This window comes from Coturnix japonica, chromosome 1, assembly GCF_054131305.1.
Source record: "Coturnix japonica strain WE chromosome 1, WE-NBRP24, whole genome shotgun sequence".
Lineage (NCBI taxonomy): Eukaryota > Metazoa > Chordata > Aves > Galliformes > Phasianidae > Coturnix > Coturnix japonica.
The window spans coordinates 131,963,552-131,990,669 of record NC_140663.1 but is presented as its reverse complement, the minus strand read 5'-3'; the positions used below and the strand labels follow the sequence as shown (position 1 = coordinate 131,990,669).

Sequence of the window (27,118 nt, the reverse complement as noted above, 5' to 3'; positions counted from 1 at the left end):
ACCACAAAATAGCCATCACTAGTCTGGACTGGAAATTACACTACTTGTTCTACTCCTGGTAAATAAAACTGCAGGAGAAAGACTTATCCGAGTCTCTCACCATACCAAATCCTGCAAACCTGTAATGAGAACATTATTAGGGATGTACTTAAACTGAGGTTCAGGATGCAGGGTGTTTAGCAGCATCAGTTTTCTTGATTCCACATTTTATGTGAAGACATTTCTTGTCTGACAAGTGTTACTTAAATCTATTGCCAACTTTTCAGAAGGTGTTCAATATTGGTAATGTGCTCCATTTCCTCCTCCTTCTCGGCATTGTGTTGAATTTCTCTTCTCTGCTTCTCTACCACCTTTGCAGGTGATGACATAACCTGTCATATGTTATGTGTGCCCTGGAGGTGCAAGTGGTAGGAATGCCACGTTGCAACACCAGGGGCCCTGGGTTCGAATCCCACCTGTGGCGCAAGTGGTAGAAGTGCCGCTCTGCTACACAGAGGCTTGAATCCTGGGGGGTTGGACTCGATGATCTCTAAGGTCCCTTCCAACCCGCACGAGACTATGATACTATGATGATGATGATGATAACAACACATTAAGTGTACATCTACCACACTCCTACAGGTCTGAAGCCTCAGTCTGAAACCCCAATATGAAGAAAAAGTAACATTTTATGAGCACTACGTTGTGTTGGTGTACGTTATCTAGCGGAGAACAAAGTTTTTATGATTATATCCAGGAGTGGCTGAAAAGTAGTGAACAGTCCTCAAGTATGCACGTCAGGTTCTCATTTAGAAAAAGACCATCTCCTTTTAAATTGATAATAAACCTTTTAGTCTGTATGCATAAGTATGTGTGCATGCATACAAACATTCTCAGCTTTGGAGCACAGGCCTTATGAGGTGTGGTTGAAGGAGCTGGGATTGTTCAGTCTGGAGAAGAGGTGGCTCAGGGGAGACCTAAGTGCTCTCTACAACTACCTGAAGGGGTTGTAGTGAGCTGGGGATCATCCTCTTTTCTTATGTAACTAGTGATAGGACTAGAGGGAATGGCTTCAATCTACATCAGGGGAGATTCAGGCTGGATGCTAGAAAATATTACTTCTCTGAAAGTGGTCAGGCAGTGGAATGGGCTGCCCAAGGTGGTGGTGGAGTCACCAACCCTGGAGGTGTTCAAAGAATGTTTGGATATTGTTTTGAGGGTCAGGGTTTAGTGAGGACTATTGGTGATGGGTGGATGGTGGACTGGGTGAGCCTGTGGGTCTTTTCCAGCCTTGGAGGTTCTATGATTCCATGATTCTATGGATAAACAAATAATACATCCAAGCAAAGGGTAAAATCCAGTAAAGAAGTATTGAGATATTGTATTAGAGGCCAGTACATATGGAAACAACTAACAAACTTAAGCTCTGGGTGCGCATTTGAAATAGTCCTTTTTTGAACCTTGTAACTATGCCTTCTCAAAATTCAGAAGGTACACAGTCAAAATGTATGTGTTTCTTAGAACACCAACAAATGTACATATATAAAAAATAATGAAGCAATAAGGTCAACATATCATGACAGATGTTTTCTCCTTGTACATATGAAGTTGCAGTTTGCAGACTGCTCAAACATTTTGCAGACACATATCACCACCAGTCTGCACAGGAAAAAAAGGAGAAGGATGAACAGATGGCAACATTTTAGTGTGTGGATTGAAGATAAATTTAGTGCCAAAAGGGAATTACTATTGTTTAAAATGCAGAGCTTTCTATTATTTGACTAAAACTCCAGATTTCTAGCAGTACAATTTCTGACAATTACATTGTTCTTAGAGCTGCTGCCTTTTTGAACTTTGTGGTCTTAGGATTTTTTGTTATCATTATTTACTGATAATAACACTTCAAATAAATTGGAAAAACAACTGTATAGAACACATTACTTTATTAAGTGTGGACTTCAGCATGCAAGGAATGTCAAAAGTAAAGGCCTGCCAATTTGCTTAGCTTTTCACTAGATCCATCAAAGTCAAATGCAAAAGCTTAGTGCACTGGTAAACATTTGGAAGAAACCTGTAAGTCAGTCTTTATATCAGATTTTTACCAGTTGCGTGAGAAAATTTTGCAATGGAAAGCAATAAAGGACAGAAAAACTGTTAGAAATTTAGTGTACAGCATGCAGCAGCTAGATACAGGACTGTAGATTGTTTTTCCTTCTAAATATCCTTGCTACAGTACAAAATGATGTGCACTACATGTAGGTAGCAGAATTGTAGACTCCACAACTTTAAGGTACCATGTTAAAAGAAAGGCAAAATTCTTATGTTTTAATAGCCCATTGGAATCTAGTTTAGTATCTTCAGGGAATGGGAATGTAAATGCATTGTTTCAAAAAATAAATAAATAAATGGAACTACATGATCCTTGAGGTCCCTTCCAACCTGGGTCATTCTGTGATTCTGTGATTCTGTGATTCTGTGAAAAGTACTGCCTCCTATTTATTTCTGTAAGAACTGCAACAGATAAAAAGCGTAATAACACTGTCTGATAGAGCAAATTCGCACTAAAATACATTGATAAACTGATTAAAATACTCTTCATCTCATGGTGTAACAGCTGTGCATTGCTCTCTGGAATGTGTCTTGTTCTTCACATTGCTGTCGTCACTGCTGAAATGCACCACCCACTTTCTCACTGTGCTGAAATCTATTGTTTGGTCTCCATTTACGCTCACCAAATATCGATGAATTTCAAGAAGTGTTTTGTTTTGTTTTGTTTTGTTTTTTCTTTCTTCTTCTTCTTCTTCTTCTTCTTCTTTTCTTCATGTAAGAATTTAGTTCTTTGCTTCATATGCACTTCCATGTCAGATGCTATACGGTCAGATTGCTCCTCTACTGCCATTTGTCACACAGCAACAAAATGTAATGGAATATTGTTAGGACAGTTCAACCTCTACTGCCATGCCACCACCACCTTCCCCTGACGCTGTGGGCCAACAGAATAAAATAGGAGGCATTACTTTTGGAGCAGCCCTTGTATGTTATGACAGAACAGATTTTCTTCCTGTCTATTCTTTTGCGTTTCATTGAAAGTGCATATTTCAACTTGAAAGGGTACGATTCTGAACTGAACTTTATAGGGCCCAAACTGGACTTTACAATGTTCTTTGGCATCTCTAAGACCAATAGATTGACTTATTGTTCACAGAAAGATCTCTGGCAGAACTACTGATGTTAGCAAGAATCCTGGGAAGTGTGCACTTGAGTTCAATATGTTAAACCCAATTACACTTTTGGAAAAGGCAGTATCTGTAACATTTTTGAAGTTTTCTAAAACAGTATAATCCGTGCTATTCCAGATATGTAACATGAGAACAAAAGTTATTCGTTTTGTGAACGCTACTGAAGAATTTGGCCTACAAAACACTCCCTGGAACCAATTAAATCTTCTATGAACTATCTGCTTCAAAACTGCCCATGTGGATGTCTAGGTAAGGACAACTATGCTGTACTGTCTTAGGTGGTGGAAGTTTGTTTTCTTTCTTAAGAGCTTTCCATCACAGGTATGTATTAGACAGTCAGCAATTCCCCAGGACAACCCACAGGCTCACAGGGTGGCTGAGGCAGGCAGGGAGATCTGGACATACCTCCACCCAGAGCAGGGTGCCCAGGCCCATGGCCAGGCAGTCCTGGCTCTTTGCCTCTCCTCACGGGAGAGATGTTTTGAACCCTCTGTTTGCAACACTTCGACAGAAATGCACATGTTAATTCCTGCCAAATTTCACTCATTTGGTATGTATCTCCCTTTTTTTTGGTTAGTTTTAAGCCGCTTCTAAACTCTTATGCTGGTGCACTGAAGCACTGTGCTATGTGTGTTAATGAGCTGCTGGGCATCAGCTCAATACTGATGTTTATACATTGGTGCTCACCCAGCCTGGTGCCAGCCCATGACCTGGATCTGCTGCACTGCTGCTCAACCTAGGGCTGCAGGGGAGCATCAGACCCAACTACTCTGCCATACAGCTTTTCCTGTTGCCTTCCAGGGCACATCCCAAACAACCATCCGTCAAAGGACGTGGGGATATGCATACCTCGAATATTTACGGTGCCTGCACTCTGAGACAGTTTGCTCACATCTGTGTGCGGGCCACTTTTAAAACATCAAAATAAACCATCTGGCTGCGCAACTGTTTCTAATTACTTCCCTGCCTAGACTGTAAACTTCAGGGTTTGGCACCGGCCTCCCTCCCAGAGTGCTGCCCAAATCCCGCTCCCAGGCAGCTAATCACCGCCACTGCAGTGCGGGGGGAGCAGCCCTGGAGCTGGGCTTGTCCAGCTCACAGCTCCACACACACCCAGCGGCTCTGTCTGTCCATCCGTTGTCTGTCCATCTAACCAAGGGAGGCAGCAGGAGCACGGCCGGCACGATGCATGCATGGGGACTGCTGGGACTGATGCTGCTGACGGCGTCAGTGGGCTCCCTGCCCAGTCTGCGGCCCGCCGTCCCCTCATCCCTGCGGTAAGTGCACTTGGGGAAGTGATCCTGGGGGGTTATCACCCACCTTAGGGGATGCTTGATGGAGGTCTGAATGTGGAGAAAGCAGAGTGGTGTGCAGGTGTGGGGTATCTTGTATCTGAGATGGAGAACTTTCATGCATTAAAGAGGGAAAAGTTGGACAGGGATGGCTGTTTATGCCCAAAACTTCAAATTTTGCTGCTGAGTAGAATGGGAGCATGACCACAAACTGTGTGTGCTCAGCTGCCTTGATGTGGCAGCACAATGAGCTTTATTTTCCTTTAGGTCTTTGCCTCCATCAGGGCCAGCACCTGCCTATGCTTATAGTCAGCAGCTCTTCTATCCTAAGCCTGTAACATCTAGTTTCTCAGGACTGTGGATACTACCAAACTCATACCTCAGAATTCCCTATCATGGTGAACACCCACTTTTGGCACTTGTCACTTGGCCTTGTTCTTTTTTTCTGTTTTCTGCAATCCTGATCCTGGTGAGTCAGCACCTGATTCTCCTTGTGTATATCCTGCAAGTCCTGATCTCCACTGTAGGACATTACTGCATGGCGGAACAGCAAATCTGTAGATCTTGCATGTGTTTTCTCCTGAATTTAAAAAATCACAGCCACTGAATTTGTACATGGAAATCAGTGATGACTGCTGTTTTCTGTTCTGATGAAAGCATAGATCTTCTATCTCTGACAACCAGGAGACTGCAAAATGATTACTTTCACAAATATATCTCTAGTAGAATCAACAATAAATTGCTTTTTGATATTCTGTGTTCTGTTTTTGCTGTTTAGAAGTTCTATCTTTTGTAAAGCTTTTGAAATAATCCAGACCAAAATGCTTCATAACAGATAATCAAATTATACATGTGTAGTACATATATGTGCAGATACGAATGCAGGTAGATGTGAAAGAGATGATTCTAATGCATTTTAACATGTTAATTAATATACAATATAAGCATTCCTGTAGATAACAAGGATATTTCTGATAAAAGGGATTAAAATCAAGTCATTTCAGGAAAATGGTAGTTTGAAACCATGAACAAATCTGTGGCATTAAAAATGATGTTGTGGGGAATGGCTGAAACTGCGGCAGCAGGGTGGTTTATTCAGTAGCACCTGGCTCTGACCACAGCTTCTTCCCTTGGCTGTCCTTCTCAGGAGCTCCTCGGGCAGCCCTGTTTTGTGCCTCCTGCCCCGTGCTGAGGCAGAGCTTCGGTGTCGTGTCCCAGGGGGACCACTGTGCAGCGGTAGAGGCAGGTGTGACTGCGGGGTCTGCGTCTGCCAAGTGACAGAGGCTGGCAAATACTATGGGCCCTTGTGCGAGTGCCAGGACTGGGTGTGCGAGATCTACGATGGGAAGGTCTGTGCAGGTAAGGAAGCTACTGTGGTGACTGGAGCTTTAGAAAATTAAGAATTTATGTGAAGTCCAGAAATATGCTGGAAACACAGCGTATAGATATAGCGGAGACACAGTCAGCTATGCATCTTACAGTACCATAAGATCATAGAATCATTTAGGTTGGAAAAGATCTTCGAGATTATCAAGTCCAACCATAATTTAGAATCTTTAATTTTTAACCATTAATTATATATATATATATTTTTACTGAGCCTCGTAACACTGAGATGCGGGGTTTTGGCACATTGGAGGACATTAAATGTCACAAGTCAAAGGAAATGCCTCTGACATAAGATGGGACTTTGCCCACTTTTTAGCAGCATGTGTACAAGTAGGAGTCACGTTGGTGTGGAGACTCTATAAACTGTGTTTTGAATCTAACACAGAATGCAGGACTATGCTTTATTTCTGTAACACTGCTACATTTGAATTGCTCACCTACTAGTGGTGCTCAGTTTCTATCAAGGCTTTAAACTACTGCTAAACATTCAGTTGTGTCCTGTAATGTTTTTCTTCTACTATGAGGAAGAATATTTGCTGTAACATCTATCATGCTGAGGGGTACAAAGACCAAAAGAGTTTTACTCAGTGTAGAGATGATGATGTCCAAACAGAGCATTAAAACAATGTAATTGTGTTGCGGTTTCTGAGATTTCTCCACTAACACTGTATCCTTTAATGGCAGATTAAATGACACACATTTCTGAGACAGAATGTAGCCTCTGCCAATTGCTGGAGTGTATTGCTCGGTTTGCATCTAAACATTATCACTCTTTCATCTTTCCAGCAGTCTTTACTTAAGTTTTTGGGCTATTTCTGTCAGATTTTGGAGGGTTTTCTCTCTCTCTCTCTTTCTTTCTTTCTTGCTTGCTTGCTTGCTTGCTTTCTTGCTTTTTCTTGCTTTCTTGCTTTTTCTTGCTTTCTTGCTTTTTCTTGCTTTCTTACTTTTTCTTATTTTTTTCTTTCTTTAAAGCAGCTTAGAATAGGATTTTAGAGAAAAGCAAGAAATGCCATCACATTCCTAAGGGGATTCAGTCTGGATCTTGATAAAAGGGGCCACACGGGCACTTCATTTCTAGTGTCCCTGCTTAAACAGCTTTACCAGATTCACACAAACGTGTCATCTTTTCAGGCCAAAAACTGCAATTAGGTCAATGGGAATGTTACAGGAATTCTGCTAGTAAGAGGATAATACAGATGCATTCCAGCAGTGGGTTTGGCAAATTCTGTAGGAAAAAAAGAGCAACTTATTTTAGCAACAATGTAGCTAAGAAGTCCAACACTAATATGAGAAGATCAAGAATGGGTTTATAAGAAAAATATTTATCTTTGGCACCTATGACTTTATGGAGAAACTGATTTATAGACTCTCTAGTCAGCAATATAAATTCAGCTACGCCAGAAATATCTGAGGACTGCTGCTCATGTCAGTGTTTCGCTGCCCCAAAGGTGAATTTTCAGATCAGTGGTGTGATCTCAATGTGCTTGGTATTGTTTCTTGGGGCAATTACACAGTTAAACTGAAAGCTCCTCCAGTTTTAATAGTTTACTGCAAATTCAGTTGTTCTGTTCCTGTTAATGTCATGAATAGCAGCTGAAAGTTTTGAGAGTGCTTTGATGGAAAGAGGTGCTGACAGGATAAACAAACCCAAGAGATTTCTAATGATATTTTGTATCAGTTTAAAAATGCAAATGTTAAGTGATAAATGTTTTTTTCCAAAAAGCAATTTTTGTAGTTGTTACTTCTTCTAGTTGGAGCACTGAAGCAGCATCACCACAGCATGTTAAATAACTAAAATCCTAACTAAACTAAAAAAAAAACCCAAATAAGTACACATTTATGGGGAGGGAAATATCTGAGATTTTTTGATTGGCTTGTATTTCTTGTCAGTAGTAGAGCTAACTTTTTTGGAGATTGGAGTTGACCAGAACTTCAGGAGAGCAGATCCTAGGCAACTTTTTTTGGGGCTGAAATGCATAGTATGGATCTGGTCAGTGGAAACCATATTCCAGACTATCCATTCCTGGTCAGGTCTACCGTAACTGGCAAGAAGGTGATCCATGCAGTATATGACTAACATCCCCTTTGTTCCTTGCAAAAATACTCTGTTGGCAGATCTGAATGAATACTGCCTTTTTGTGCGGTGAGCATCAGTAGACATTGATCCTCAAAGACTAATGTGACTTCCTTTATTTGCCTTTCAATTCTGTGGTCTTGTTATTTAGCACAACAGAAAAATATGGCTGGTATTTTGGTTTTAATAAACCAGCTTCTATGTGTATGCCACATATGGAGAATTTCACAATCTTGTCTAAGTATTCTGACAACAAAATCTGCGCTGATACTGCTATTACAATAATTCATTATGTGAATCTACCATTTTTGCATCCAGTCAAGTCTTGTCTATTAGTCACCACTCTTCTTAGTCAAATTTAGAATATTCCATCAGAAATGAAAATTATATGTTGACTATGAAGGACCATTCATTGGACATTATCTTCCAACATTTCTTCATATTAAGCCACCAAGCTGATTTCCTATGTATGGAATGCCTTTCTTTCTTTGAATTTTAGAGCAAATTTTTATGACTCAGTGATGAAATTATATTCCTTCTAGGTGAATAACCAAGATGTCTTACTGCATTTCTGTTCTCCTTCCTTCCTTCCTTCCTTCCTTCCTTCCTTCCTTCCTTCCTTCCTTCCTTCCTTCCTTCCTTCCTTCCTTCCTTCCTTCCTTCCTTCCTTCCTTCCTTCCTTCCTTCCTTCCTTCCTTCCTTCCTTCCTTCCTTCCTTCCTTCCTTCCTTCCTTCCTTCCTTCCTTCCTTCCTTCCTTCCTTCCTTCCTTCCTTCCTTCCTTCCTTCCTTCCTTCCTTCCTTCCTTCCTTCCTTCCTTCCTTCCTTCCTTCCTTCCTTCCTTCCTTCCTTCCTTCCTTCCTTCCTTCCTTCCTTCCTTCCTTCCTTCCTTCCTTCCTTCCTTCCTTCCTTCCATTCCCCCCTCCCCTCCCCCCTATTTTTAATGTTACATATACTGCACTATTTCATGCTAGTCTGTCCTGATAAGTATAATAACAATTGGAGCTGAGCGGGATCACATGCAGAACTTTGAGACACTAATTGAATATTCCTCTAGAGAGCCATGACATTTGAGTTGAATGTTATTTCAAGCGAGCTACTTTTCATCCTGCCAGAGTGATGGCTTTTTCAAGTGGCTGATGTGTAATCGCTAGTGGTGTTCATATTCAGAGTTGGACAGACAGAGTTGTCTGTCACTAACGCCAAAGATAGTTATCTTGGTGTTTCCCTACCCATCAGTTCAGACACTCTTTCATTTCCATCTCCTGTCCCAAGCTAAACTAAATGCTTAGTTGCTCAGTATGCATTTCATAAAAGATGCTTTCTGGGTAAGATCCACCTTCTGAACCAGATGTAGGAAACCCTTATTCTGAAGATGGAAGGCCTGAAAATAGACGTCCATCTCTGTATCAGTCATTTTTTTCTTATTGCATTATGTAAGCAATAGAAAATAAATTGTTCCATAAACAATAAAGAAAAGTACGTACAATGTCTCTCCCTGTTCTTTTACTCTCCCTTGCTTGAGACTTCTTTGCCCTGTTTCCCTTCCAAGAGGTTCCCAGATGCTTTGGGAAGAACTGTGATCAGTTTTTTCTCTTTTATCCTATTAAAATGGGTAATGTAATAGGCAATTTTTTTCAAGGAGTTAGAAACAAAGAAGAGAGTTATTAATTGGATCCCCTCTCCTCCTTGGGGGCCTTTTTATCTGCCTGCTGTACCTTGAGAGTGCAAAGAAGAGTGAAATACCAGTACTGTAATTCTCTTTGCAATGCTGGTGGTATTTGTATTTTGCCATTTGTCGCTGGTTTTCAAAGGAGGAGATAGAAGTAAGAAGAATGCACACCACTAAAATAAAATCTTAAAACATTAATACATTATTCCGGGCAGGGAGTGTAATTGTTGCTGTTTATTTGAAAATAGTAGTTTTGACCTCAGTTTCATGTTGCCTAGGGCTTTCTTAGCGCAACTGGAGGCTGTGTTGTGTGCAAAGGAAAATAGAATGTGGCATGAATTCCTATTGCTTGACACCTGTTTGCCTTTGGTTTCCTGTTGCTTGACACCTGTTTGCCTTTGATTTGGAAGAATAGAGGAAATTCATTTTTAGTGGATTTTTACAAATGTTTTAGTTTTTCTTGCTGTTGTTTTAAATATGCCTGTGATTAACAAAGGTAGAGAAAGTAAACTATGCATAAACTTCCATGAATAACTTTAGTGGGAACACTCTAGGTTTTCTTAGAGAATGGATGTGGAACTTACCAGCTGGTGCACCAGAGATTTCACTGCTCATGTCTAATGAGATCAGGGGTCAGACATGACCCTGTGACAGCAGAAAACAGTCCAGCAAAAGGAAAGGAGTCCTCTATGCTCACAACTAATTGATTAATTGCTCAAAAACAAATTGATTTGTTTTTTCCATAGTTATTAAGTTTTGATAAACAATTTTTCCCCTTCCAGATAGAAACTGAGAATGGAATTCAAAGAACTTGCAAAGCCTTTATTGATCACAGCTTTATGTTGCTGATATTCAAGATAGGTAAATTCAAGCCGCCTTGGATTCACCTGCAACTGTTTTAGTTCCAACTGTGATATGTATTTTCATACCAGTGACAAATGAGGAATGAAGAGAAAGGTCAGACAGGCAGACAGATTTCAAAGCAGATTACTCTTGCAGCCCAGAAAGCCAGCAGTATCCTGGACTGCATCAGGCTTGAAGTGTGACGGAGATTATTGTTCCCATCTACTCTGTGCTTGTGAAGCTCCCTCTGGAGTGCTGTGTGCAAGCCTGGAAACCCCAGTACATAAAGGTGGAGTTGGAGCTGTTGGAGCAGGTCTATGGGAGGGCCATGAAGATGATCAAAGACATCGAGCATCTCTTCTGTGAGGAAAGGTTGAGGGAGTTGGGCCTGTTTAGTTTGGAGAAGACTCCAGGGAGATCTCATTGAAACATTCCACTACTCAGTGGGAGCTTACAAGAAAGAGGAACACCAACTTTTTATACCATCTGATAGTGATAGGACAAGGGGGAATGGCTTTAAACTAAAAGTGGAGAAATTTAGGTTGGATGTTTGGAAGAAATTTTTTGCACAGAGGGTGGTGAGGCACCAGAACAGGCAGCCCGAGGAGGTTGTGGATGCCCTTTCTTTGGAAGTGTTCAGGGCCAGGTTGGATGGGATCCTGGGCAGCCTGATCTAGCAGCTGGTGACCCTGCCTATCGCAAGGGGCCTTAAAGCTAGCTGATATTTAAGCCTACACACTTTCATGAACATATGTGTTCCATTTCCATTAATATGAAGTAGATGGGTGATAGATAATAAATGGTGTACTTACTGTTACAGAAGATTATATTAACGATCTTAACCTGCTTTGGCAATGGATTGTTTTAGTAAGTATGAGAGCCTTTATAAAAGAATTGACTTGCTTGGTAACTCTTTCTGTGCTTACTTAAAATTCTGTTACTAGTAGGCAGTTTTGCAAACCATCCATTGCTTCTACTACTGGATTGTAGACCTTTTGTTTCTTTCAGCTTTTACTCACACTAGAAAGAGGGAATTTACTTCAACCCAAACAACTTGCAATTTCTGCCCATAGTAACAGTTCCACATCTGAAAACACATATTTATATCCAGAGGTATGTTTTTCTGCACTCCTCTGCTTTAAGTTTGTGTACAGAGTGAAAACAAAGTTCTTTAAACAATATTTTCAAAGGCTATTTCGAAACTTCCTTTCCTGTTACGGGAGTAGGTTCTAATTAGCAGACAGAGATTCTGAAGGTGTTACATAGAGAGTGGGCTGAAACACCAACTCAGGCAGCCATATGATCGGATTTTCATATAAGAAATAATAAAGCTTCAAAAGTTTGCACCTGTCTCCTTCTTGAAAAGCAATTTCTAAAGCTACTCAGACACACTTAATCCTTTGATTTGTCCAACTGATAAGCACCACTGACAAAAGCCAAGGTATTTTCTCATCAATGACTTGAAAAGTGGCAGCCAGAGTCTTCAGAGGGATACCTGGGTCTCTTCATGGGGAAAGTGGTTGGGAATGCCAACTCTGACAGTTGTCTGGAAATTAGTGCACTGAGTAATAATTCTATGAGGTGGAAAATGTTGCAGCCAACCTGCTATTGCCCTGGCAGCAACATGCAACAGCAGATGTTGTATCTGGAGTAACTGGTCACAGCACTGTGTTCACGGGGGCAAAGTTATTCCATCAGCTTTTAAACTGGAAAGAATATCAGCAATGAATAAGTTGTACAACTATGGTCTGATTTTCAGAGGTCTTCTGTTACAGAATCGTAGAATTTAATACTGCAAATGTACTTGGCTTTTTGTCTGTTGTTTTTGTAGTCAGGTAAATTATGTGGAAAGCAGATAAACACTAATAATAAATGTATTTAAAATCATAAGGTGGTGTTGAAGCACTTTGCTGGAATATTGTTGTAAGACTGGAACTTCCAGTGATCATCCTTTGAATGAATTATTTTTGTTCTCACTTCTGTTTCAAGCCACAGATGATCCTCATCATGAACACAGCCAGTGTAATGCAGCATAACTCCCAGTTTGAGCTTAGGAACAGATCCAAGTGACAGCTATTGCTGAAAGAAAATTGCCCATCATCTTCAAAAGGGCAGTTTCTCTAAATGGGAATGGAGAATATAGGAGCAAATGCGATTGAATACAGCTGCTCCCCATTTATGTGTGTTCACATGCAGTCTCATTTGTGAAAATCCTTTTTATTTAAAGCAGAATGCCCAAGATTAGTTTTTACAATGATCCTTTCTAAACAACAACAGCAACAGTAGCAGTACAATGTCAGCTGGCCCAGCCCTTATTTAACACCATAAGCCTGGCATGCTCTGGAGGACTCTTTAAGTTCTTTCCTTCCTGCTTCTGTAAGTGAAAATCTGCCTGAGAACTACCCTGAACAAATCACTCTGAGCAACCCGTTCCTTCATAAGCTCAAGATGCAGCGCACCTCTTTCATTAAATATACTTTCCACATTTCTTAGTCCACCATAGATAGAGAGCATTTCCCACTGCACCATTTTCCCCCAGGACTGCTTAATGAATTGAAACAGAGGAAAAATATGGGAGTGTATCATTGGCATTATTTATTTTTTTTAATCACTTTCCTTTGTATGTGTTCTCTGATAAACAGAGAGGCTTAACTGTGGCATAAATTTATGTGTCACATTAAAAAATACTTTTACACTCAAGATTTAAAGTATTCCTATGAGCCTTCTGTGTGATGCACAGACGCATAAGAAACGACTGAAGATGAAACTGGCAATACTACCAAACCCAAGTAATATACTTCATTAGATTTAGAATTGGATCCTGTCTCTCCTCTTTACTGCTGGGGATAAAAGATGTTTTAATAAAAGCTAATGGTATGGCTATTTTTTATATTTTTTATATTTTATATTTTTTATATTTTCCACTGACATAAGTCTAATGAAATCAATACAGCTATGTAAACAAGAAAATTGGTTTCAATATTTTCTTCCTTTGTTTGACCAGAATCTCCAGTTAATAGCAGATAAATATCACAGCAGCATCATGCAGTCTGTGACATTTACTTGCTAAGAATAACGGTAAAATAGTAACAGTATAATTGAAATCTCTGAAGTTAAGAATGCTTTCAATCTCAGCAACATTTTAATCTGATTTTTGTGCTTTGTCTTTGTGTTCTTTGGTGTATTTTAGTACTTGAAGGACTTTCATGTAACTCATCAGATTGACAGGAGATCTACCAAATATATATATATATATATATATGTATATTTCTTTAGACTGGCAGAATTAGACTTAACAGAAATGTGAGTTTTGTATGAAAACATTCTGATAAATGAAAACATAATTCTTTCAGAATTAGCCTTCACTGCATTAATTAAGAAATCATACTGTCAGAACCATCCCGAGTTTTATTAAACAGTCTACTGATTTGGAAAGTTACAATTAGAAGAACGTTTTTTAATTGGATGAGCAGTTGTCATCTGTCCCTTCACCATCTTCATGCTTTTGTGTGTGAGCTCTGTGGAATTCTGTTTTGTAAATAAGAAAATTCTAATTGCTTATAATTTGTATCTGCTACACTTACATGCAGGTTAGAAGAGATTCTATTTGCCCAGATTAGAGATCATTATTTCTCCATTGGTGGTTTCAAAGAAATACATCACACAAGAAGGTTTGAATTTAAGTTCTTGCAATATAATTCATTTAAATAATACAATAGATACAGATTTCACTTTATTTTGTCTGTGTCTCACAAAGGTACTCAGAATATTTTAAGATAAAGTTTTTCAACCTTGTACTCAATTTAGCTATGTCTTAAGACAAGCATGTAATTTCTGGACCTTCTTATAGACTTTTTGTCCTCTGTCTTTCAGGTTTACATGTGTTGTCTTGACTTTTCCTCCATCTTTTTTTCTGCACAAGCAGTGTTTTCCAGCCCCAGTCTGAAGATTTTGACTATACAAATGCCAGATTGTTTTTCCTAATACCACTCCCTGCTCTTGGAGTCTTTGCTGCTTTTTGGGTGGTCTCTATCTGGCCCAGTTCTTTGGTGCTACTCTTAACAGGTTTTCTAATCCATTCTTCTAGCCCATCGAAGAGCAGTTTCTGTGAAGACCTGGGTGAGTGTTTGATCCACTTTGGCTCTCTTTTCACTTCCTGGTGGCTGTTTCTCAAACCAGTGACCTCCAATGTCACACCAGTGCTTCAGTGCTGTGTTTTTATGGAGGAGGAATAACTCAGGTTTTCACAGACTTGTAGAAGTTAACCATGGTTATATGAAATTAAATACTTACTGTTAACTCATCCTTTATTCATGTGAGTGCAGTTCAGTAGTAAAAGCTCTTGGTAGGATATGATGCTAAACCACAGAATCCCTAAAATATGCTTAAATTTCTTCCTACTTTCCCCATTCACCTGATTGGAGGAGGTGGCCCAGCACATGAAAAAATTTTTGTGCAATTATGTTTCTTACTCCCAAAGAGAGCATTTCTTGCACACAGTTTTAAAGCTTGCCTGAGGGAGGCTGTGGGATTTCTATCATAGGCTGGAAAGTTAGCTGTCAGAAGTGAAAAGCAACCACTTGTTTATGCCTTCAGGCACCAAATTGGACCAGATGATTTCTTCTAGAGGTCTCTTTGAGGCTGATTTTCATCAACGCTGCTGCGAGGCCAATTGTCCGGCCTAGTGTTCTGCCCTCGTGAGGAGGATCTGTGGTAATGATATTTTTGTCATGCTATTATGTTTCTAAATGTAATAATTAGTTGAAAGGAATGCCCAACCATAGTTTTTAAATCTCTTAAGACCGTGAACTTTCATTTTTTTCACAGTGTTTACAATATTTTAAAGAATAGATGTCTATTTTCAGTTTGTGTGACCCCACTTTTAAATCAAGTCTTTAAGCAAGAGCAATCCAGGGAACAAGTTTGTTTGTTTAAAATATAAACCTGCTTTCAACAGTGAAGCATAAATTAATGTGGTGGTTTGACTTCTGTAATAAGTTGGGAGTCACTGGAAAACTTTTTTTATATCAAGCCTTTGTAATGGATATGAGGTAGTGTAAGTATTAAGCAGAAGCGTTTCTGTTATTTTATTTGCTGTGATTAACCACATGCAGTCTCACTCAATGACTGGCTGAGGATAATAGGCAAAATATTAAAAACAAACAGGAAAATTGAATGTTTAGCCTGAAGTTTGATGTAGGATAATGCATATCATAACAAAAATGATATTCCAGAAGCTCCTTGTCCTTTTTGGCCCCATTAGACAGCAAATAACTTAATTTTTACTTAAACAGGAACTCCATCTGTTCTGTATATTTCACTGAAAGTAAATATGTAAAAATGCTTTTTTTTTTTCATGTATTAAAAAAAAAAAAAAAAAGAAGAAGAAGAAGATATAAAGTAGGATTGCATTGCTAATAAAGTTATAGTCATAGAACATTTTTTGGAACATTGCCATGGGGATATTATTTTCCTATGTTGTCTCAACACAAAATCATACTCTCCCAAATGTTCATTATGCTTTGATAGTGATGGATTGTATCCTGTGTTGGGGGTTGGAGCTACATGATCCTTGAGGTCTCTTCCAACCCGGGTCATTCTGTGATTCTGTGTTGATGAAAACATGATCTAGGTGGATGGCAAGTCAAAAGATGTGGCATTGATGGGGTATAACTTTGTGCTGCAAACAGAATTATCACCTCCCAAGAGCAGTGACAAAGGCCAATCCTCAAAAGTCACACTGTCTTGACATCATGGACAGTTCCACCACACACTCTATTCTTTCTCCTTTTGCTTTGTCTTTTCTCTCCCAGTGTGAGTCACAGAAGAGATTTTAAATGTCTTTCAGTGAGTCATATGGTATTGCTGACAGATACTTTTGCTAATTCTGTTCCAACTTTAATGTCATTATGTACAGATCCTCTTTGGCACCTAAAAGATACCATTTCTTTTGGTCACCTACTTGACACTATCATAATAAGAACTTGATTTCCTTAAGCTTTCCTTTTTTTTTTTCCTTCTTTTTTTTTTCTTTAAAAAACAACAAACAAACAAACAAAAAAACCCAACAGCAACAAAAAACCAGTAATGTCAAAACCTTGTATTCCAAACCCTCCATTTATATTTCTAAATCTCTTTTCAAAAATGGATCAGACTGAGCCTTACGTTGGCTGCATACCTCCTCACACCTTCTGGCAATTATCAGCAGCCAAGAATTCCACTCTGTTGTGGCTTATTGCCTGGCTGAAAAATAATCTAAATGTACACAGGAAATTTAATGTAGTAGAAGTGAGAGGAAGAAAAGCTTTGAAGGTTGGAAACAAATTGTGAAGAATTTGTATACAAGAAGCAGCTGGAATGTATGAGAATACATGCATTACAAAGTGTTCCTAAGAGCTTGAAAAAACAAATCTGCCTTAGCAGCCATAGTTTTTAAGCACTGAGCTAACTTGGTGATGATAACATTTACAAAATTTCTAATCCAGTGGTTTCTTTCAGTCTGTAAGCGAAGGAGACAAAAACCAAAAGACATTGTGCTCATGGAAGAGAAGACTAAACTGGAAGATGCCAAAAACTGATAGGGAAATGTTCTCAGCTTTCCAGGTGAACAGCTACATGGGAAAACCCTGTTTTAGAATACTGGCTAGACAAGACAGAACTCTGGACAAAAATGTGGGAGGGAGGCAAAAAATTGAAGAGTTTAAAAACCAGAACAGGTGCATTTCAAATGCACTGGACCGACTCGGTGAGCAGCACGTCACCATCTAGACATCAAAATCATCCTTCTAGGTACTGTACATACAAGTTGGTGCCAAGTCAGGTTGGATGTTTTTTCTTTGTTTTGAAATGTGAACCTTTAAGTCTCATTGTGGTGTAAAAGAATTATAAGCATTTTAAATGTTTTTTATTGACATCCATTCTGCTGCTCTTGCATGTAGTTTTATTGCTGGAAGAATATGTATTTGGGCCAAAGGCACACTTTGATATACCTGGCTTTCAAGCAGTTCCAGAGCTTATATAACAACTTAACTTCTACTGGGAGTTACTTTGTCCATAAATGTGTCTTGAAACAACATTTTTCTTTTTCTTTGCAAGATACAGTTCTAGTGTTGCGTTCAGATTTTCGTCCATTTTTTTCCCCGCTGCTTTCCAAACACCTACTCATAAGATACTCTATACAGAATAGCCATAAACATATTACATACCATTTACACCAGACCAACCCTGAAATTCTATGTTTTTTTTCCTTAACATTTTTCCTTCTGTAGTTTGATATGATTGGGACATTTGATTAATTTTGTTCTTTTGCTCTAAGAAACTGACAACACTCTCTAATTCACATAATGGAGGATGATAAGTGATAAAGAACTGTGTAGTCTTCTGAATAGGTTTGTGGGTTTCTGCCTGTGTTTTAAAGCAATATCATCATGAGCTTTCAAGAGATATTTTTTGATTCCTGGGTAATGAAATGTGGTCCTCATAATTCCATAGATAATTAGAGTTGGGAAATTGACAGAAACATTGGTATTGGAACAAATAGTACAGAGTATACGTAGAGGCAACTGTTCATCTTAGTGCATGAGCAAGAAGATTTCATCAGAGGATTAAAGAAAGGATTTCAGCACAGAAGATGAAATGAGGAAGTGTTAAATAGGCACAGGGATGCTAATAACAGTTAGAAACAACATACATATTTCCTCATTACTTTGCCTGCCATAAAAAAAAGAACAGTGTTTGTAATGGCTATGGTGAATTTGGAACATACAGAAAGGACTCAGTTACAAGCGGCAGATGTTGCACAGGAATATGTTTTTCAAGCAGCAAAAATGATAAGGTTAGGAAAACTGAACTAGATGAATATGAACATATTAAGACAGCATTTTCAGGCTCTTCTTGCCACTGGTATTGGCAGTAGCCACCTCTGTGCTACCATTTTGACTAGTTTGTATGCTTCCACAAGAGGCAGACTTACTTCCGAGTTTCTATGCTCCTTTCTGAAATCCAAATGCACAGTTAAGCTGTGTTCCCCACCAAGAATCTATCTCATGTCAGAATCAATCATTTTATTTAGTTTTGAGAGAACTGCTAGTTTTTGTGGTCAAGCAGACATTTTGATGGAAAAGAAAAGAATACATTAATTTGAATCCCCCCAAAGCATATCCCTTTTTCTATACACCTCCTGAAAAACACTGGATGATAATACATTTTTACATGTGTATGTTCCATCACAAAATAAGTCTTGCTTGATCTCAGTGTTGTTGTGTTTTACCATCATTTTCCATCAGTGATGGTTAAATTGTAAAAGCAGGAAGATGGGGATGGTTTGTAGCTGGTCTATTAGAATAGAATTACTTTAGATTGGAAGGGACTTATGCAGCTGTCATGGTTTAATAATTTTGTAATTTTGCTGTCAGTATTCCACATCATAACATCATATAAAGCATGAATAATTTTACTGAATCTGCAACTTACAGAAGAAGACTACATCTCCCAGAGAACAACATGGTCAGAGAAGGGTCACGGGACCTGGACACTATATTATCTCTCAGGGCAGGTTGAACTGACGTCTTTCGAGTTCTGGCGTTCAGGGGAGTGTGTGGGATCCTTCAGCCATTTGCCTAGATTCACAGTAGGCCTCTTGGTTTCGGGACTCATTCTCTCTCCTATTTTGCTTGATTCGTTAGCTTAATTTCAATTATATTATATTGTGTTATCCTGTATTTCGATATAGTATTTAGTAAATAAGTGTGCCTCCTTAGATCATTGCCGCTGTTTTCTTTTCCTAATTAACTTTTCCTTTCGGCCACGGGCCCCCTGTCACGGACACAGGTAGATTTTCGTTTAAACCGTGACAGCAGCTCAGCTGATCCAGCCTACTGCTAAATGCAGGACCAGCTTCAAAGTGGGATCAGTTGCTCAGAGTCATCACAGATGTTAAGACAAAACATGTCTATTTGTCAGGCTAAAGAGACTCAAAAGAAGTACAAATGCACTACTGCGGAAATAGTGCTTAATTTATCTGACTCATTTAACAGAAATTAGAAACAGTTAAAAATAATTTGTGACATGAGGAGAGATGGGTTATGAAGCCAAACCAATTTATTTTGCCAATTTCTTTATTAAAAGTGCAATACCTTTATTCTAAGCTTTTATATTTAGAGTTCCACAGTTCAAATTAGAAAAGAAATCAGCTCTTGAAATAAGCAGAAGCAGATTTTTTTATGTTTTATTTTTTATGTTTTGAATTGTCTTTTAAGGAATGGCTGTTAATTAGGATAGTTTTGCTATCTTATTAGCATAGTGTTTGTCCATCTGCCCTATGCTACTTATTGTATCTCGTGTTTCTCCACTGTCTTCAGCCTCCACCAGACTTATCTTTTCCTACTGAATATGAGCTAAATGACTGAGTTGATAATTCCCAAGTTTCTCCATGAACTACATGATGAACTGTTGGGCATTTCACGTGGGAAAACTCCAGAAGTTGATGCAAAATGCATGGCCCTCAGAAAGCCAAGGGTAGAAACTTACACAGAGCCGCAGCTGAGCATTTTTGAATTGTAGAACCTTAAGTGTTTACGAGGAGAAGAGAACCTGAAAGAATAAACATGGATATTTCATCTTTCAAATAAAAGACAAAGAATATTTGTTTTTTCTTGAGACCTACTGTTGCTCTATTAGCATAGAAACCAGTTATAAAACTGTACTATATGTCTCAGACTTTGTGCCTAATCGAAGGCCATCAGTAATCAAAAGCAGTGACATGGTTCATCACAGCTGTATCAAGTTGTGTTGTCACTGGTCACTGTGTGACTTTGTGATTCCAAGACTCCTGATTTCTGGGAAATTTGGCTGAAGGTCTGTTCTAGCACTTGATTACAGCCTTGCAAAGGCAACTACTTAGACTTTGTAGGTAACACTAGATAACAAATTGAAGATCCCATTGCCCCAGCTCAGCTTGTCTGTACAACAGTTTAACTTGAGGTCTCATACTCTCTTCTATAAGTGAAACAATGCTTGCCATCTTTCTGTAAAACTATTTTAGACAGTAGTTGAAGACTTCAGAGTTCTTTGGTTTCTAAAATGCTGGCAGTATTAATTCCAAATAGTCAGTTTGGGCTTGTCTTTTATGCCTGACATCAGGAATAAAAGTACCAACATAAAGTTAAATAAAAAACCTGCCTTAGTGACCCTTTGCTCTATTCATCCATCAGCAGGGAAGTAAACAGTTTGTCTATGATTGCCTGCCTTGCTTTTCTATTACTGTCTATTTGTTCTTCCTACCCTGTAATTACTCAGTGGATCTGCTGAAATATCCTCTGATTCACATCCAAACTATTTTCAGAAACACCTCTTAATTCTGGCTTTATATTTCATTGTTTAGTAAATATGAAAAGGTGTTCGAGATTTGCTTTATTATAAAGTTCTGTTTAGTCCTGAGAACTTAAAGCTGTATGAGATTTCAGTTTGGTAGCAACTAAAAACTGACTTCCTGGATAAAATGAATACCAAGAAATGCAGGTAGAGACCATAGGAGGTCCTGGATTGCCTCTCCTTTGGTATTAAGAATCTAGGCTAAGGCGGCCTTGCTTCAGAGGGGTAGATACTTGTCTGCCATCACCTCTTCATTATGAGTTCCACTTTGATTTTTAACATTTTCTTGTAACCATTAGCTTTCTAAACGTGTTTGTATATTTTTAATCATTACTTTGTCTTTATGCATTGCATGTGAAGAAGGGAGAGATGCTCATACTATGAATAATCTTTCCCTGCTAGGAAGACACCAGGGTGACTCAAGTGGATGGCTAATTCCTTGACTGCCTTGAAGGTGGTGAGCAAGCATATGAATGTAGCCCACCTCAGGGCACACATTCTAGAAAGCATGTTTGCTTCCTAGAAAGGCTTATTGCCTGTGATTATATGACTGTCTTATATGCCTGTGGTTCCCTGTGCAGAATTTAACTTGTTGATCTGACCAAAGCATTTGACTCCCCACTCACCCAGAGAAAAGGTTAGAAATGTGGAACCTGACAGGTTTGCTGGGTGTCTCCATGCACCTACTGGGCTGTGCACCAGGACTTTTTTCTAGCCTAAATAAGCTGAACCAAGGGGGTTCGGCACCCAGGAAAAATGCAGATGTGCTTCCAGGGCTGTACCAGCTCCCAGAGTGACAGTGGGTAGGCTTTGACCAAGGAGACAGGAGGATACCATATCCAAGTTTTTGGCCTGATATGCCATCCTGGTAAACATTTAAGCCAGCTAATAAGGTATATGGTAAGCTAGAAAGTCTTGGGATAACCTGTTCATTTTTCCCTGTTAAGAAACAAGGAGTTCCATTGTAAGTATACAGGAAATTATACATTTCAAAGTAGAATAATATACCATTGTGACATTCTGTGTTTGTTTCTTAATTCGGATCTATGCATTCCCATAGGAAATTTAATGCAATGACTTAAAGGATTTCCTTATCTTATTTTCCTTCTCTATTTGCCTTTACTTTCTTATTCTTTCTTTAATGTTTTTGGAATATAGTGTCAACCTCGCTTTAGCATTACTGAATGCATTCTGTAATTTACTACTGAGGATGACAAGTTGCTCCTGGGGATTTCTGCGTATTGAATTTTGATTTAAAAATAGAATACTGAAAGGTTATAGGGAAAAAAGTATAGCAATATCCTTGCCAAATTAAGTCACTACTTTTAGTTGAGTAACACAGTGTTACAGTATTCCTAACTTTGATCAGGAATGTTAAAACTCTAGTGCTTCAGCACTCAAAAACCCTTATTTTTAATAACAAAACAAGAAAACAAAGAAAACCATAATAATTTTAGAAGAAATTAATAACAATTTTCAGAATAAATAGTGCTTTGGGGATGTCAACAATTTGCTGTACAGAATTGTCATTATGAGCTTTTAAATGCTTAGATGTGAACTTCCCAAAACACTTTCTGAAAAGGTGTCACTGACATCTGAGGAACATTTTATTGTTCCCAGTGTTTTTGGTCTATTCTCATGGAACAAACTTAAATTAAAATTCTGGTTCTGTCTCCTTTGACAGTCACTCTGTTTTTCCTAGGAAATAATATTTTCTGTCTTGGGATCTTTTGTCTTATTTGTTTGAATACAAGATTTTTCTGTGAACATACTTTGCATTATGGCTTGGATAATTAAAGGAACTGTTTATTATATCTCTTTTCACTTTCTTCTTCAAATAAATACCAAGAAAACTGTTTCCAGCTTAGACCTTCATTTGTGTAATTTGTATTTTTAAAGTTACTTCTACTGTTCTTGTTATCTTATTGATAAAATATTAATAGCTTTTAATACTTCTTAAGCCCACATTGCTTACATCATTTAAAGCTTCATTCCTTTTATTTCCTTGGATAGCTCTGTAATCTGAAGTGAAATCTACTTCTGTTTAGAAAAGTGGCTCCAAAATATTATTCTGTCCAAATTATTTTTCTATCAGTTTTAGATAGAAATGAATAGAAAAAGTAAAACTGATCAACAGCCTAATTAAAACAGATGTCATGTACAATGTTAATAATATAAAAATAACAAAGGCAAATTGGATGACAAGTGTGTACCTTAGAAATTAAAAAATACTAAAGAACTGAGAACATTGTCTATTCCCTTCTTCTCTTTTTTTCACCCATCTCTGCTTCTTTCCCTTTAATTACAAGACATTAGTTTTTACAGAATGTAGTCAGGAGAGGAAAAGATGATAAATGCTGAAATACTTTCTGTCAAGCTTCAACAGCTTTGATGTGTTAAATTATCTATTAAAACTAAGTTAAAATACTTGAAGTAAACAACTAAGCAGACAAACACTACGCAAGATGACAAATTTAGACAGTTTGATTTGTAAGGATTTCAGTTGTTTTCAAAAATTTCTGAGATACCACAAAGTGTTTAAAAGGAAACACAAGCAACATCTACTCTTGTAGTGTTATATACTATTATATATAGCCTATCTGTCATATGAACACCGCCTTATATATAATTAAATAGAGCACAACAACTGTTGTCAGCGTGTCAGGAAAGCATGCAAAAATAATATATTTTTCAAGTTGTATCTCACATTCTTGGAATATGGAAGTTTAAAAATTTTCTTACAAAGAACACCACGGAAGTTCTTAATACTGTTGAGAGATCTGTACTTTGGAAGAAGAGAACTTCTTCCAAGTGTATTATTTTTCTGTATTTGGATAGAAGAACATGCTGACATCATTTGAAGATAAGAAAAAAAATTCTATCTCACTCCTTTATTAGGAAGAATGAAAGTAAGCATTGCTTACTAGCACTGCATATTAAAATTAAAACAAAAAATTTAAGAGTGAGAAGTTTAAATTCCAAGGTTACCAGGTAGTGCTGACCTTATACAATATTTCTGAATAACTGAAGAGTGCTATATAATGACACAGTTAGAAGAAAAACAGAAAAATCCCCAAACAAACAAATGGAATAATCCAGGTGACCTACAGCGCAGTTTAAGTTTGAAGGTGAAATAATAGAATGATCAATATGGGATTGAGTTAAAAATAATTAAAGAATGAGAATATAATCTCTGACTGTCAACCTAGCTTTATGGAAACTGCTATTATAAAAATGTATGTTCTTCAAGGTGTTTTAAATTCACTCATAGAAGAAATTACAGATTTGGTTGCTGAAATTTTGTTGCTTAGCTTTGACACTGTTTCTGTGAGGTATTCAATTTGTTTTTGAAATCCCTCTGATTAAAATTTGATGGAGTACTGATGGATAAAATTTCTTTTTATAGAGTTTTTTAAACAAACATCTTAATTTGCTGTTATAGAATGAACACCTAATGAATGAAGAGTCACTGTACAGTTTATTTTGTCATAGCATTCCCTGTTTTAAAAAGGCCAAGGAGACTGATTAAAATTTACAATACATAAAGACTAGAAGAATGTAAAATAAACGTATTTTTTAACATTAATATTAATGAGTAAGCAGGGAAGCAGTAAATAGAACTAAAGAAATTTGTAATTAAATGCAATGTAAAGTAATAGAGAAGCTGAGTAGAAGGACTGAGAATTAGAAATGGTAGAAAGAATTAAAGGCTGATTCAGTTAAGGAATTCAGATTTGTTTAAATGATGAAGATATGACTGTGTGTTGAAGTATATCCATGCATTTAAAACCAAAAGGAAAGAAAACAATCTTTCCCAGATAGATTAAGAGATATTCACAATCCAGTACTGTAAATAATTGCATGTTTTCTTAATGGGGAAGGTGGCCCACAGCTTAAAAGTTACATGTCCCTTGAAGAATTGGGAGACCTTTCTTCTTCAGAGATACACCATTCTTCTGATTTAAGTAGACTCCCGACACAGACCTCAGGACTGAGTTCGAGTTCACATTTAAGGAAGCAGCTCTGGGACAGATCAAAATAAAATATAAAATTTTACCAATCCAAAGATTATTCAAGCCATCAGCATGGGTGGGCCTTTCCTACACTAGTATGACCAGTCATCTGAGTAGAGATGAACTGGCTCCTTAGTCAAGAATATGTTCTTGGGCTCAGTGCATGAGCAACTACATTTGGCCTCTGAAGTCCAAGATTAATATTTTCTACTGTAAACGTATAAGTCTACTGAATGTACTCCTTTTAGAAGGTGAAAACACCTTTACAGCATCAAATTGGAAATAAAAAGAGCTGTTTATCTGTTATCACTGAATGCTGAAGTTTTGTGAATCAGTATTAGGATGGTCTTTAGAGCATAGAACAGTTGTATGTCTAACTGACATCAGTGATGCCTACATGATCCATCTTCTCTGAAAGGATTTCCACTGAATGCTGGTAATGGATCTGACATTTGACAATAAGGGAAAATAGATCCTGGGAAGCAGAAAATCTCAAGAATATAAAAATAACAGAATAAATGCCAACATATTCTTTCTGTCACTAACTTTGAAATACTGATATGCGGTAAGGAGGGACTGCCCAGTCTTTACCATCAAGATCTCTCTTTTTAGAAAGACATACACATTATACAGACTGTATATCTCAGAGTTTCTCATGGAAACTGGCCAATGCATGGGAGTTAGTTACTCATGAAAGGATCGCTTAGAAGATAGCGTTTTACAATTTCTTTTGTAACAAGAAGAGGTGATTGCATCTCACTGGTGTGCTGTCTAGGGATCCTTTATGAAACTTGCTAGCTGTATGGGTGGAGAAGAAAATACCTACTGAAGTTGGAACTAACTTTTTAACTAATTAGCTATAGGCAGTTTGTGAGTATTTAGAAAGTTTTTCATGCTGGAATTCAGTTATGAAGATAAGGAATAAGTAAATTAGACGTGAACTTAACTCTGAATGAAAATATGCAAAAATTAGCCTTAAAGTGAACAAAAATAAATAAACCAATAAATAAAAATAGCCTTGAGTCTGAAATGAGAAAAATACTGAGGTAATAAGGGTATTGTTTATTCCTTAGTGTTTTTATAATACACTTTCTTTCTTTTTTTTTTCTTTTTTTTTTTTTCTTTTTTTTTTTTTTTTTTTGACAGGCTAACGAATAAGCTTAAGGAGCATGAAGAGTGCAGATTGAGGTTGGAAATAAAGAAAAAGTCTTTTAGTGAGCGTAGTGAGGCTTTGGAAAAGGTTGCTTGGAGGTGTAGTTGATACATGGGGATCCATGGAGACTTTCTGGGTGAGGGTGGGTCAGGCCCTGAGCAGCACTGTTTAGCTGTGGAGTTCCTGTTCATTGCAGGGGAGTAGCACAAGATGGCTTTCAGACGTTCCTTCTGACTCTAAAGGTTGTATGATTCTATTAATCTATGATTCTAATAAGCTTCCTAATTTTTGTATGCTCTTCAACTAGATTCAGTAGCAAACAGCGGAAAAACAGCTTTTCTTATAGACTACAGAAGGATTCAGAGAAACGAAATGGATGGGTTAATAGATGGGAAATAGTATTAAATCCTCTTAAATGGAGAAGAATTTTTAATAATATGGAGTAAAATACCATGGTATCTGCCAATAGGAAGCTTGTTTCAGTGTGCAGGCCAGGAGTATGATATAAGTGATATACTGCAGAAGCAAATTAATAATCCATAAATGCAGTTAGTGGGAGTGAGAGAATGAAAGGGCAGGAGCAAACACTATCTGTGGAGGCATTTGCTGCTGTGATAGACATTAACCACTTCTCTTCCAGACAAATGGAAGGACAGTCTTCCAGGGAGGAAATTTACAGGCTGTGGGAAGATTCATCGTATAATCATCTGACTTTTGCACAGGTTTCACCTCAGCTGTGAAACGTTCCTGGAGACCTGTCCTCCGCCAAAAGAAAAGCTTGTCTTTTGCAAAGGTCATCGCAGCCGGCATTGCCACCAATAGGTGGTGTTAGAGCCTTGCCTCAGCACGAATTCAGTGCTTTTGAGGAAGTGAGAAGATTAAATCCTCCCTGAGCAAATTGGAACTGCTGGCTGGGTCCAAGATACACTTACAGTTTCTTAAAAAATGATAATAGTAATAATAAAACTGATGCTGTTGACTTTGAAACAGTTGCACTTGAGGAAAATATCTGCTGACTTTTAAGGAGACTAGTATTTGTTAGTGCACAGCAAGCCAGTGTCTCTCCTGTCAAGTAGACTTACATGAAAGCACAAT

General features: G+C 38.0%; 1 protein-coding gene across 5 annotated transcripts in view; it reads left to right on the top strand.

Moving 5' to 3' along the window:
* Window positions 1-4,195: 4,195 nt before the first annotated feature.
* The window catches only part of ITGBL1 (integrin subunit beta like 1), a 121,292-nt gene continuing 98,369 nt past the window's right edge, over window positions 4,196-27,118 (top strand). The window contains exons 1-2 of one of the 5 annotated variants that reach the window (XM_015851485.3): window positions 4,196-4,495; window positions 5,658-5,869. In XM_015851485.3, the coding sequence (XP_015706971.2) occupies window positions 4,404-4,495; window positions 5,658-5,869 (304 nt within the window). In that variant the 5' untranslated portion in view covers window positions 4,196-4,403. The remainder of the gene's footprint in view (window positions 4,496-5,657; window positions 5,870-27,118) is intronic. The other 4 variants (XM_085552866.1, XM_015851487.3, XM_015851486.3 and 1 more) reach the window with 4 other exon arrangements.